The 14,233-nt window shown below is 44.6% G+C and overlaps 1 protein-coding gene across 4 annotated transcripts in view; it reads left to right on the plus strand.

Annotated features, from left to right (window-relative positions):
• Nucleotides 1-14,233, plus strand: part of FMN1 (formin 1) — a 517,710-nt gene that overhangs the window by 303,198 nt on the left and 200,279 nt on the right. For all 4 annotated transcript variants that reach the window (XM_063948028.1, XM_063948025.1, XM_063948026.1 and 1 more), the window contains 2 exons: nt 4,685-5,493; nt 6,248-6,392. In XM_063948028.1, coding sequence (XP_063804098.1) covers nt 4,685-5,493; nt 6,248-6,392 — 954 coding nt within the window. The remainder of the gene's footprint in view (nt 1-4,684; nt 5,494-6,247; nt 6,393-14,233) is intronic.

Genomic DNA, 14,233 nt, shown 5'->3' on the forward strand with positions numbered 1-14,233 from the left:
CCAATCGGCTTCCTAACTGCCATGTTCTAGGATGTGTATTGAAAAATGACAGGCACTGATTTGATGGTACTTTGTCACACTTTATCATTCTCTACTTTGTCACTTTTTAAGGCTTTATACATTTGTACCCAGGTTATGTAGTTTTACAGAATTTTTCGTCTTAAAGGGGGGTACTCATGGAGAGATCGCTGCTTAAAATCTAAGCAATCTGATTAGATTGCTTAGATTTTAAGCGTGATCGCTCCGTGTGTACCCCGCATAGCGATGCGTAGCCCCGCGTATCGCTATCGCTGGTGCTAGATTGGCCTGCCGTGCAGGCCAATCTAGCAGGTCGCTCATTTCACCCCCTTCCCCGACTCCCCCCGCACGCTCAGCACACATCGCGCTGTGCTGAGCGGTGGGAGAGATGTTTGCGGAGCGGTTCGCTCAGCACACATCTCTCCCAAATCGGTCCGTGAGTACTGGCCTTAAGTCTCTAATACTTTACTAAAGGCATAATTCCAGGTTGATTGCAATACAACATTTTCCTCTAATGGGCAAAACCATGTGTAGCAGATATAACATATGCAGAGAGTTAGATTTGGGTGGGTTATTTTGTTTCTGTGGAGGGTAAATACTGGCTGCTTTATTTTTACACTTTGATTTTAAATTTCAGATTGAACACACCCCACACAAATCTAACGCTCTCTGCACATGTTATATCTGCCCACCTGCAGTGCACATGGTTTTGCCCATTAGAGGAAAATGTTATTGTGCAATCAACCTTGAATTAGGCCCTAAGTACTTAGGATTAGTATATACATTAAGATGCATATTTAAAGATTAAAGTGTATCATTACACCAAAAGGTACCCGACAAACAAAGTCCAAGGCCATTTATTGTGTGGTATAATGACTTTTAATAGAACTTCTTTTTAAAGTTGCTTAAATACTTTCTTAAAATCACTCCTTGTGTTCATTTAACTGAATGTCAGCACCAACAGATGACATGAGCACATTCACGATAAATAGAGTAAGCTTACTGCCGTACTCGTGGAGGATGCCTGAAATCTACAGGAGCACTTCCCACCACACCACTGAAAGTCATTAGTATGATGAAACGGGGTGTGGTTCGTTTTATCGACAGTGTCTAGGTCGACCACTATAGGTCGACAGTCACTAGGTTGACATGGATGGAAGGTTGACAGGGTTTCTAGGTCGACATGTGCTAGGTCGACAGGTCTAAAGGTCGACATGAGGATTTTTTTTTTTTTTTGGGTGTCGTTTTCTTCGTAAAGTGACTGGGATCCCAAATTAGTGCACCGTGTCCCCTCGCATGGCTCGCTTCGCTCGCCATGCTTCGGGCATGGTGCCTTCGCTCCGCTACCGCTTCGCTCGGCACACTTTACCGTTCCAATCGTAGTCCACGTGGATCGTTAAGTATGAAAAAATCCAAAAAAAAAAAAATGTGGAAAAACTCATGTCGACCTTTAGACCTGTCGACCTAGCACATGTCGACCTAGAAACCCTGTCGACCTTCCATCCATGTCGACCTAGTGACTGTCGACCTATAGTGGTCGACCTAAACATTGTCGACCTAGACACTGTCGATCTTCAGACCGGATCACGATGAAACGTGTTGGTCTGCTGAACACTGTAAGCGACACAAATATCCACTAGAACAGTGGTTCTCAAACTCGGTCCTCAGGACCCCACACAGTGCATGTTTTGCAGGTAACCCAGCAGGTGCACAGGTGTATTAATTACTCACTGACACATTTTAAAAGGTCCACAGGTGGAGCAAATTATTTCACTTGTGATTTTGTGAGGAGACCTGCAAACCATGCACCGTGTGGGGTCCTGAGGACCGAGTTTGAGAACCTGTGCACTAGAAGTTTGTATCCCATTGAGTGGACCTTTAAGGGGAGCAGCAACTTTTGATTAAGAAAGAGACTTTTATATTTATATTGTCAAGTATTTGTGTAGTTAACAGTGTAGGATAAAGATATTCTGTGAGATGTAATGTAGTCCGAGATGGCCGGCTGATCTCAATTTTTTTTTTTTTTTTTTAATAAAGGTGCAGTCACTTACAAGGCATGGTTTTGCCTTGTAAGTGCTTGCCCCTTTAAAAAAAACACCTGAGATTGGCCGGCCTCCCACACCTCCAGCGATCTCGTACTACGTTATATCCCGCTGATTGTGTTGGAAATATGTATGCATAGGCGTGTCTGTATTTTTATGTGTATATTTGTATCATTGCTGTGTCTGGGAAACAGTAAGTATAATAATATGATGATGATGAGAAGGAATGGCAGTTTCTTTTACTCTGGAACAGACTTTCATAGACATATGGAAGCATGCAGTGGAAACTTTCTAAGATCTATTCTTTCAATAAAAGGCAAGTTAGTCTTATTAACCCTTATTTACAGATTGTTTGTTCAATTACAGTAACACTCCACTTTCAGTATTTTTGTAAAATGTCTTTTTTTTCAAGACCAAGTACAGATACATATATGCAATTATAAATGTACCTATGTGTGCGACATAACTACATAATCATTATAAATTCCTTTACTTGGGCATAAATACAAAAACCCTATTATATTGGTAAATAATTGTAGAATTTAGATTGTTAAAACAAAATAGAAAGTAGTGTTAGCTAAAGGGACCCATACAAATGATGTTTCCGTTATATAAGACTGCAACGCATGGAGATATAGGGGGTTATTCAGAGATGAACGCCGATCGCTGCGTTCGCAGCCAAATATGCCTTCATTTCTGCACATGCTGAGGGCTGCCCAGCACAGGTCATGGCCGCCCAGCATGTGTAAGGCTGCCTGCCGATGCGTCCGCAATTTAATTGCGGATGCATCTGAACTAAGGTTGACTGTGCTGTCAGGCGGTCAGTGGACATTATTGTTTTCTGAGAGGCTGCGTGTGACTTCACACAGCCTCCCCGAAAATAGTCCCGGCCCACCCCTGTTTTTCTGACTCTGCCCCCGCGACGCCATAACCCTGCCCCCGCAACGCCATAACCCTGCCCCCGCAACGCCGTCGCCTGTGAAGTACATTGCGGTTGCATCTGTCGGGGTTGCAAACCCACGGTGTATAGCTGCATGGCCGTTGCGCATGCACAGTTTGCCGCCACTGGCAAACTGCGCTGCGGCCCACTATTGCAGCCGGGTCTGAATGACCCCCATAGTCAAAATGTAAAAGTTATTTTATCTGATTACACACTTCATTGTGCATAAGGTGAGTCGTCATTTTTTAGTGCACAGTTTTGCATTATGTTTTTTCAAACTCTTATGTATAATAGTTACGTTATTTGATAGCATGCACATTACCCTTAAACTGCTTTTGTTTTTGATGCACTCTGCATTACTTTTGAATCTCCGTTTGTGAAAGGCTTAATTTTTGAGGATGGTTTCCTTTTGCATGTGACCCAGTTTATATATGCTCTTTTTTTTTTTTTTTTACAGATATATATAGCGATAGATAGATAGATATATATAGATATATATAGATATATAGATATATATAGATAGATAGATAGATATACTGTAGAGAGATGTTTTAAAAGATATAATGCATAAAGGTGATGGCTATATGTCTACAATGGACTTATAAAATATTAGCATCCAATCCTTGAAATGCTCAATATGAAAGATCACATTTTACATTCATAGGTTAGGCAAAATTGGAAACTGGTGAGAAGGGTTACATAACTGAGGAAGCATGGTACATACTGAACAGTGTCTGCAACATGTGTCATGTAAGACAGATACATAGAAGTACAGAAGAATTTTCAAATAAGGCACACAGAAGGGAGAAATCATCAGAACATTAAGTGGATGTATCCAGCGAAAAAATGGTTGTTGATCATACCAAGGTCTAGATTCAGACTGTGATTTAGAGAGGTTAAAGGAGAGAAAGAAAAAAAAAAAGTACCAACGTGGGCGATGTAGAGCCGAAGTTAACTGACCCCTTGCCCAACATAAATGGCGAGAAGGAATAATCTTTCAGGTATCATACAAGGGCCTGAATTAGCAATAGTTATATATATTTATAGCGATAGCTATATATATTTTAACGAGCGGCACTCCGAGGACTTCAAAACGTAAAAGTAACAGCATCCACGTTTCGATTTTATTCAAATCGTCATCAGGATGACGATTTGCATAAAATCAAAACATGGATGCTGTTACTTTTACATTTTGAAGTCCTTGGAGTGCCGCTTATTAAACTAACTATACTGTGTGTATATGTATGTATATATGTGTATATACACACACACAAATTTTACAGTATTGCTGACGTCACTACCTGTGATACTAGCGGGCATGATGTGCTGCTCCAGAACAGCACATCACGCCCTGGGCAACCATACTGAATCCCCCTCATAGTATCTTATGAGGCTACTCTTCATTCCACCATCTTGTCACAGAGCAATTCCATGCTTTTGATGGATTAATTGTATCAAGTCAGCTTAAATCTGGTTCTATAGGTATTTCAAAAAGACATGTATTTACTTTAATGTAAGGAGAAATGTAGAATGTTATTGCAAGACATTGACTCATTTTCATATCTTAATTTCCAGTCAACGTCGAGATCTCCTAATGTGCTATTTTTGTACACTTAAGTGTTGTGTAAATTGATTACTCTATTGTTTATGTTGACGTATGTTCTTTTCTCTTTGTGTTCCTTAGTCACAGTTTGAAATTGACATTTTCAATGTACGAGGAGAACAGGCGGTCCAAATCTCAAAGCTGGAGGATAGCATACAGAGCCTACGAGAGGAGTTAGCAAACAGGCTAAATAAGGTAAAGGGAGACGTCCGGGATGCCTGCATTTCAACTGAAGATGAGAACCTCCCAAAGACCTTTCGCAATGTCTATATTCAGACTGACCGAGACACCTTCCTAAAGCCCAGTGACCAGGACAACAAAGCTCAAAAGAACAACCACATACTTCCTAAGAAGCTGAACATCCCATCACTGACTCAGAGCCTAGCAAGCCCTACAGAAGCTCAGGAGCGATCTCTGAATGTGCCTACCTCCTTACCACATGTTGGGACAGTTCCACCCCCTCCTCCCCTGTTGGGAGGTCAGATTCCACCACCGCCTCCTTTTCCTGGTGCTAGTTCTATTCCCCCACCCCCACCACTGCCAGGTTTTAGACCTCCTGCACCTCCTCCTTTACCTGGGTTTGTGCCCCCACCACCGCCGCTGCCTCCTGGCTCTGGTCCACCTCCTCCGCCCCCACTACCCGGCTCTGGTCCACCTCCTCCGCCCCCACTACCCGGCTCTGGTCCACCTCCTCCGCCCCCACTACCCGGCTCTGGTCCTCCTCCTCCACCGCCACCACCACCAGGCTTTGGTCTTCCACCGCCTCCATCTCTTGGTTCTTTTTTTGGTGGACTCATGACGACAAACAAACCCCCACGCAAGCCCCCAGTAGAGCCTGGTTGTCCAATGAAGCCTCTTTACTGGACAAGAATTCAACTAAAAAACAGCAGGTAATTGGCACTTTTAGTAAAGAAGTCCTATTATAATAGTGTACGTTGGAACACATATATCTCATTTATTTATAGAATGAGACTTTTGAGAAATAGGAACGAATTCCCAAAATTTAGTATTTTATTGTCTTTATTTTTTATTTTTGTCAATATTAAAGTTAATGACCCTTCTGATTGAGTGAAATATCTGTTTAAGTTAATGGTAATGATCTTAAAATTCTGGTTACATACATAAGTGTTCAACCCTCTTAAAGTAAATGTTCAAACTTGTAATTCATTCTTTGCAGATTTTCTCAAAAAATAAAATACTGTTTACATAAGTATTTAACCCCAACAGACTGGTATTTTGATTGCAAAATAATGTAGAGTAAAAATGTACCCCTGTGAGCTGACTGCATATTGCTACAGGTTGCCAGAGGCTCAGACTGTATTACATTCAGTCTAATTCCCGTGTGCGCTAAATGCATTTTTATTTTGCATAAAAATGTTCTTGAGTGATTAGAGGCCTGTCTTGTGTCTGACAACACATTATAGATGTGTGTGAATTCCATTAACACTTGTGCGGCAGTGAAATCTTGCGGTTCTGCCTTTCTGCTTATTTGTGTCTATATTGCAAACATTTATAGTGGGACAGTAAGGACTTGTGGATCTCAATTTTATTTTTAAGATGGTTTTAGAGTAGCACTGAGGTGTGTGGGTTCTTCTTTCCCTGTTTTCAGGTGTACTTACTTGTATCTATGTTGTACAACACTAGTGCCAAGTCGTCTTTGTGGGAATCCCTGAGGGAACCAGATATTGCTGACACCAAAGAATTTGAGGATCTTTTTTGTAAAGCCAGTGTTCAGAAGAAGAAAAAGCCACTTTCTGAGTCTTATGAGAAGAAAACGAAAGCAAGGAAGGTATGTACTCTAAATTCTACACTTTGTATTGTATCTTTAGACCATTAGACTTTAACGTTTAATAAATAAAACTAAATGTGCATAGACTAAGGAAGTTTGTGTGACCAATTGTGTTTTTCTTTCTGATGTCTTATTTTTATATTCTATTCACAACAGGTATAATCTTGTGTTTTATTACACTGTGTGTGTATATGTGTGTCTGTGTGTGTATATATTTGGCCATACCAGTTGATTATTGGATTCAGGTGTGTCAGTCAGACCCTTCGCCACAGTAGACTTCAGACGTGGTACTGTGATCGGGTGCCTCCTTTGACGGTTAATGGAATTTCATCCCTGCTGGATATTCCGCAGTCAACTGTAAGTGATATTATTACAAAGTGGAAGCATGAAGGAACAATGGGGGTAATTCAGAGCTGATCGCAGCAGCAAATTTGTTAGCAGTTGGGCAAAACCATGTGCACTGCAGGGAGGCAGATACAACATTTCCAAAGAGAGTTAGATTCGGGTGGGTTATTTTGTTTCTGTGCAGGGTAAATACTGGCTGCTTTATTTTTACACTGCAGTTTAGATTTCAGTTTGAACACACCCCACCCAAATCTAACTCTCTCTGCACATGTTATATCTGCCCCCCCCCCCCCCCCCCCGCAGTGCACATGGTTTTGTCCAAATGCTAACAAATTTGCTGCTGCGATCAACTCTGAATTAGGCCCAATATAGCGGCTCAGCCACAAACCGGAAGACCACCAACCTTTTAAATGATTGCTGCTTTAATATCCGCCGGGAACACGCTGATGCTTGCAGTTTCCACGCTATTACATTGTCATATCTGCATTCAAATGGGTAAATAGAGCGAGATGAATCTTAAGCTTGAGCGGATGGATCAGGTTCATAATTCAGAGTCCGATCACTCCCAAGTGCTGTTGAAATAATTGGGGTGATCTGTATTGTAACTAGTAATATGTTTCCCGTATGAGGGAAAACCTGTCGAGGCAGTTGGAGGTGTCTTATGCTTTATTAACATTGTTCTATGCAGGCGTTAGTGATGTCTGAGCTCACGGACTATCAGAGAGGGCAAATTGTTGGTGCACGTCGAGTGGGTGCGTCTGTGGTCGCAGTAGCCAGTATCAGACAGTGATACTTTTCGGGGAAAACATCATCAGCTAAACACCAGCCTGTATGAAAGTGTAAACTGAGTGCCAGGGACAGAAGGGCATTGATGGTTGATTGTGGCCAAGAATCAGAAGGTAACTTCTGCAAAAGTGGTTCCTGGGCCAAATTCCCGTGTTCCACACCCAGTGAGAAGGTAACTCCACAAGTACAATATTCATGGGCGAGCTGCAGTTGCCAAACCACTGGTAATACCGGCGAATGCCAAGAAGCAGAGAGAGTGGTATAACACTCCTAAATCGTGGACTGCCAAGTAATGGAAGACTGCCATCTGGTCAGATGAATCGTCCTTCACCCAGTTCCCAACCACAGGACTAGTTTTACGTATGGATAACACCAAGCCCAGTGTACAATCAGTACAGTCTGGTGCCAAGAGTGAAGCATAGTGGAGGGTCAGTGATGATTTGGGCAGCCATATCATGGTATTCTGCTGGCCCCATTATCACCATGGTCGGTTCAGTCGCTGCCAAGAACAATGTAAATATTTTGGCTGACCAGAACTAATTTTGCTTAAAGAATTGCTTAAGATTCCTTGTCGACCATCCAGGACTTATATTTCTCCATTAGAAGGAGAATTCAGATCGTCTAGCATGCCAATGATGGCCCTACATCTTATTAGATAATAAAATCCTAGGTAAAATCCTTTTCCTAGGTGTTTCCATATTTTTGTCTAACCCCTATATATGACACATACGTTTTAAGGTGGGACTTACCAGGGATGGAGGTAATACATAAATTAGAAAATTAATTATTTTGCTCTCTGCAAAGATAATAATAAAATGTAAAAAAAAAAAATCTGGATGATACGCCCATTTTTTTTTTTCTTATTGTGAAATCTGCACGTTCCTCTTGATATTTTGTGAAAGCTGCGGTTTACATATCCAAATGGGCTCAGGCAACTACTTAAACAACATCTATAGTTCACTTGTTACAGGCAGCCATTTCTAGGTCTAACCAATATTCTTGTTAAGTAAACCTAAAGCTGGCCATAAACTAGAACGATTTCAGGTACAAATACACGATTTGGATGCCTCAATTGACGCATCATATACACATTGTGCATTATTTGGATACAATTCGATGCACAGTACCACGGGTCAAATGTCGCATCCTCTGATCAAACGTGCAGCCTATATTATCCATCGTAATTGTATGCACATCGTACCATGGGGGTAATTCAGACCTGATCACTAGGCAGCGATTTTTGCACTGCTGCGATCAGATAGTCGCCGCCTACGGGGGGGAGTGTATTTTAGCTGAGCAAGTGTGCGATCGCATGTGTAGCAGAGCTGTACAATCTGATTTTGTGCAGTCTTTGTGCAACCCACAACATACTCAGCCACTGCGATCACATCAGCCTGTCCGGGACTGTTATTGATGTCAGGAACCCCCCCTTCAAACGCTTGGACACGCCTGCGGTTTTTCCAAACAGTCCCAGAAAATGGTCATTTTCCACACACAAATGCCCTTTTCCTGTCCATTTCCTTGCGATCACCCGTGCTTTCTGAAATTTTGCACCATCCTGTCCCTTACCCGTGATCCCCGTTGCTGCAGTCTGTCGCGCCTGCGCATCGCGGTGCATGCGCAGTTCATATCTGATCGCAGGCTGTGAGAAAACGCAGTCTAGCGATCAGGTCTGAATCGACCCCTTATGTTTTATGCACATACAGTATGATGGATTGTTCGATCAGCGTCATTTGAGTGGCATTTCCTGGACACTCCCACCCTCCATTTTGCAGCTGCATTGAAGATGGAGCGGATCAGCACTTGCTGTATTTGCTGTCCAATAATGGGGGTTTTTTATGACTAGATGGGTTTTTTTTTGCCCCTGCAAACACTGATCACCAATGTTTGTACAATGCAAAGTAATGCACAGTAGCTAGCAATGCGGAGCGTTCAGCAGGGTAAAAAACAAACCTCAGTAGTCGCAAAGCAAACAAGTGCACAGAGCTAAAATGGCCCCACTTTATATACCCCTAGTGAAGGCCAGCCCACTATTTAAATTTATCTCAAATCTGTAAGATGATTGTGTGCTTTTTGTGAGGCATACGATGGATCGAGAGATGATCCATTGTTTAGGGGCGCAAGATTTGTCATCACCACGATTAGCATATCAAAGCTTAAAACTTAGTTAGCATGACTGTCTCATGGCGTCTTCATCCCCCCTCCCCCCCTCCTCTTTGGATCTACCTAATTGCTTTCATCTGTTTTTTTTAAACCCTGGAACAGAGGGACAAGGGTCCTGTGTCAAAGTATAGACTTGTCACCACCGCTTGACCGGTCATAGTCCCAGGAGAGAGATTCTTTGTGAGGGTCATGTAATCACAGGCTTGGAGTCTTTAGGTCAGGAGCACGAGTAACTGTTGGTCTCTGATCACAGATAAGAGTATGGTGTTCAACAATGTGGTAGTGGAGTTTATGATTAATGTATTATGAGCAGGGTTCAGCTGATCATTACAACATGGATTGTTGCGTTTTGTTTGATAGCACATTGGTCAGTATACTTGCATAGTGCTGATATGTTAAGTAGTGTGGCATATTCAGATACACTACTACCAGAATTTAAAAAGTTAGTGGCGCAATATATAGGGATATTATAGATTCTGAAAAAAAAAACAAATGCCTGCCTTGGTAAAGTATGTGTTTATTGTACATCTGAGATGAGGATGCAGAACCTATGTTGGCCCTCATTCCGAGTTGTTCGCTCGCTAGCTGCTTTTAGCAGCTTTGCACACACTAAGCCGCCGCCTACTGGGAGTGAATCTTAGCTTTGCAGAATAGCGAACGAAAGATTCGCAAAATTGCAAATAGAATAGCGATTAGAAATTTCTTTGCAGTTTCCGAGTAGCTCGATACTTACTCTGCCACTGCGATCAGTTCAGTCCTTTTCGTTCCTGGTTTGACGTCACACACACGCCCAGCGTTCGCCCAGACACTCCCCCGTTTCTCCAGACACTCCCGCGTTTTTCCCAGAAACGGTAGCGTTTTTTCACACACTCCCATGAAACGGCCAGTTTCCGCCCAGAAACACCCACTTCCTGTCAATCACACTCCGATCACCAGAACGAAGAAATTTCTTCGTTAAGCCGTGAGTAAAATACCAAACTTTTAGCAAATTTACTTGGCGCAGACGCACTGCGAACATTGCGCATGCGCAGTTTGCGACTTATCGCACCGATGCGAAGAAAACTTACGAGCGAACAACTCGGAATGAGGGCCTATGTTGTTTGATGATACAACATGAATTGCAAGCTTTAAGGACCCAATGTGCCTGATCTACAGTTAGTAACAAAACCAGTAATGTGGGTACAGGTTGAGTATCCCATATCCAAATATTCCGAAATACGGACTTTTTTGAGTGAGAGTGAGATAGTGAAACCTTTGTTTCTCTGACGTCCTAGTGGATGCTGGGTACTCCGTAAGGACCATGGGGTATAGACGGGCTCCGCAGGAGACTGGGCACTCTTAAAAGAAAGATTAGGTACTATATCTGGTGTGCACTGGCTCCTCCCTCTATGCCCCTCCTCCAGACCTCAGTTAGTATCTGTGCCCGGCCAGAGCTGGATGCACCCTAGGGGCTCTCCTGAGCTTCCTAGAAAAGAATGTATTTGTTAGGTTTTTTATTTTCAGCGAGATCTGCTGGCAACAGACTCACTGCTACATGGGACTGAGGGGAGAGAAGCGAACCTACCTGCTTGCAGCTAGCTTGGGCTTCTAAGGCTACTGGACACCATTAGCTCCAGAGGGATCGAACACAGGCCCAGTCCTTGGTCGTCCGGTCCCGGAGCCGCGCCGCCGTCCCCCTTGCAGAGCCAGAAGAACGAAGAGAAGTTGAAAATCGGCGGCTGATGACTCTGGTCTTCATTAAGGTAGCGCACAGCACTGCAGCTGTGCGCCATTGCTCCCTTAGCACACCACACACTCCGGTCACTGATGGGTGCAGGGCGCTGGGGGGGGGGGGGGCGCCCTGGGCAGCAATTAGATTACCTTACTTGGCGAAAAGCACATAATACAGTCTGATAAACTGTATATGTGCATTAACCCCCGCCATTAAAGTACATAAAAGGACAGAAGCCCGCCGCTGAGGAGGCCGGGCCTTCTTCCTCAGCACACCGGCGCCATTTTCTCTTCACAGCTCAGCTGGAAGGAAGCTCCCCAGGCTCTCCCCTGCAGTATCCTGGTACACAAAGGGTAAAAAAAGAGGGGGGGCACATAAATTTAGGCGCAAAACTGTGTATATAAGCTGCTATAGGGGAAAAATCACTCAGTATAGTGTACATCCCTGTATTATATAGCGCTGTGGTGTGTGCTGGCATACTCTCTCTGTCTCTCCAAAGGGCCTGGTGGGGGAACTGTCTTCAAATAGAGCATCCCCTGTGTGTGTGTGTGTGTCGGTACGCCTGTGTCGACATGTTTGACGAGGAAGGCTATGTGGAAGCAGAGCGGGAGACGACATTATTAAATGCAGCTTTTCGAATAAAGAAACAAGAAAGTCTGAGGTGCGTCCTTTCTTGTCAGAGCCGGGGGCAGAGGAAAGAAGCTGTACAACACAGCTAGTCCCCAGGAACAGAAGTCCTCCCCGGCCTCTACAAAAATCCACTACATGTCGCTGGGGCTCCACAGGCGGAGCTAGGCCCGGTGGGGACACGCCTTCGTAAGTTCAGCCACAAGTGGGTTCACTCCCTGTTAGATCCCTGGGCAATAGAAATTGTATCGCAGGGATACAGGCTGGACTGTGAGAAGATGCCCCCTCACCGAGGACCCGGCGGGCTTCCCCCCAAGAGAGGGAGCCAGTGTTAACTGCAATTCGTGAATTGTATCTTCAACAGGTGGTGGTCAAGGGTCCCCTCCTTCAACAAGAGGGTGTTATTATTCGACCATGTTATAATCCCGAAACCAGACGGTTCGGTTAGACCCATATTGAATTAAAATCCCTGAACATATACCTGAAAAGGTTCAGGTTCAAGATGGAATCGCTAAGAGCGGTCATTGCATGCCTGAAATGAATCGGGACATAAGGGATGCTTACCTTCGTGTCCCCATTTATCCACTTCATCAGGCGTACCTCAGAATTGCGGTACGGGATTGTCATTACCAATTTCACCAAGGCAATGGCGGATATGATGGTGCTCCTGCGGAAGCAAGGTGTCACTATTATCACATACTTGGATGATCTCCTCATAAAAGCGAGATCAAGAGAGCAGTTGCTGGACAGCGTATCACCTTCTCTGGAAGTGAAACGGCAACACGACTGGATTCTATATATTCCAAAGTCGCAGTTGGTTCCTACAGCTCATCTGCCTCGCCTAGGCATGATCCTAGACACAGACCAGAAGAGGGTTTATCTCCCGATAGAGAGAGCTCAGGAGCTCATGACACTGGTCAGGAATCTATTGAAAACCAAAACAGGTGTCAGTGCATCACTGCACTCGAGTCCTGGGAAGGATGATGGCATCATACGAGGCCATCCCCTTCGGCTGGTTCCATGCAAGGACAATGGAACTTACTGGACAAGTGGTCCGGATCACATCTTCAGATGCATCGGTTAATCACCCTATCCCCCAGGGCCAGGGTGTCTCTCCTGTGGTGGCTGCGGAGTGCTCACCTTCTCGAGGGCCGCAGATTCGGCATTCAGGACTGGGTCCTGGTGACCACGGATGCAAGCCTCCGAGGGTGGGGGGCAGTTACACAGGGAAGAAAATTCCAAGGTTTGTGGTCAAGCCAACAGACTTGCCTTCACATCAATATCCTGGAACTAAGGGCCATATACAACGCCCTAAGTCAAGCGGGGGTTCCTGCTTCGCGACCAACCGGTTCTGATCCAGTCAGACCGCAGGGGCTCATGTAAACCGCCAGAGCGGCACAAGGAGCAGGGTGGCGAGGGTAGAAGCCACCAGAATTCTTCGCTGGGCGGAGAATCAAGTAAGCGCACTGTCAGCAGTGTTCATTCCGGGAGTGGACACGACCTCCACCCGGGAAAGTGGTGACTTCATCAGGAAGTCTTCACGCAGTTTTGCAAATTGATGGAAACTGCCTCAGGTGGACTACATGGCGTCCCACCTCAATAAAAAGATAAAAAAGGTTTTACGCTGGGTCAAGGGACTCTCAGGCGATAGCTGTGGTCGCACTAGTAACACCGTGGGTGTTCCAGTCGGTCTATATATTCCCTCCTCTTCCTCTCAGACCCAAGGGCTGAGAATTGTAATAAACGGAGGAGTGTGAACAATATTCTTTGCTCCAGATTGGCCAAGAAGGACTCGGTACCCGGAACTGCAAGAAATGCTCTCAGAGGACCCATGGCCTCTGCCTCTCAGTCAGGACATGTTGCAACAGGGACCCTGTCTGATCCAAGACTTACCGCGGCTGCGTTGGACGGCATGGCGGTTGAACGCCGAATCCTAGCGGAAAAGGGCATTCCGGATGCAGTTATTCCTACGCTGATAAAGGCTAGGAAAGACGTGACAGTAAGACTTTTTCACTGTATATGGCGAAAATAGGTTGCTTGGTGTGTGGCCGGGAAGGCCCTACAGAGGAATTCCAGGGGGGTCGATTCCTGCACTTCTTACAGTCAGGAGTGACTATGGGCCTAAAATTAGGATCCATAAAGGCCAAGATTTCGGCCCTATCCCTTTTTCTCTCAAAAAGAATTGGCTTCACTGCCTGAAGTTCGGACG

The sequence above is a fragment of the Pseudophryne corroboree genome, chromosome 12, assembly GCF_028390025.1.
Source record: "Pseudophryne corroboree isolate aPseCor3 chromosome 12, aPseCor3.hap2, whole genome shotgun sequence".
Classification (NCBI taxonomy): Eukaryota; Metazoa; Chordata; class Amphibia; order Anura; family Myobatrachidae; genus Pseudophryne; species Pseudophryne corroboree.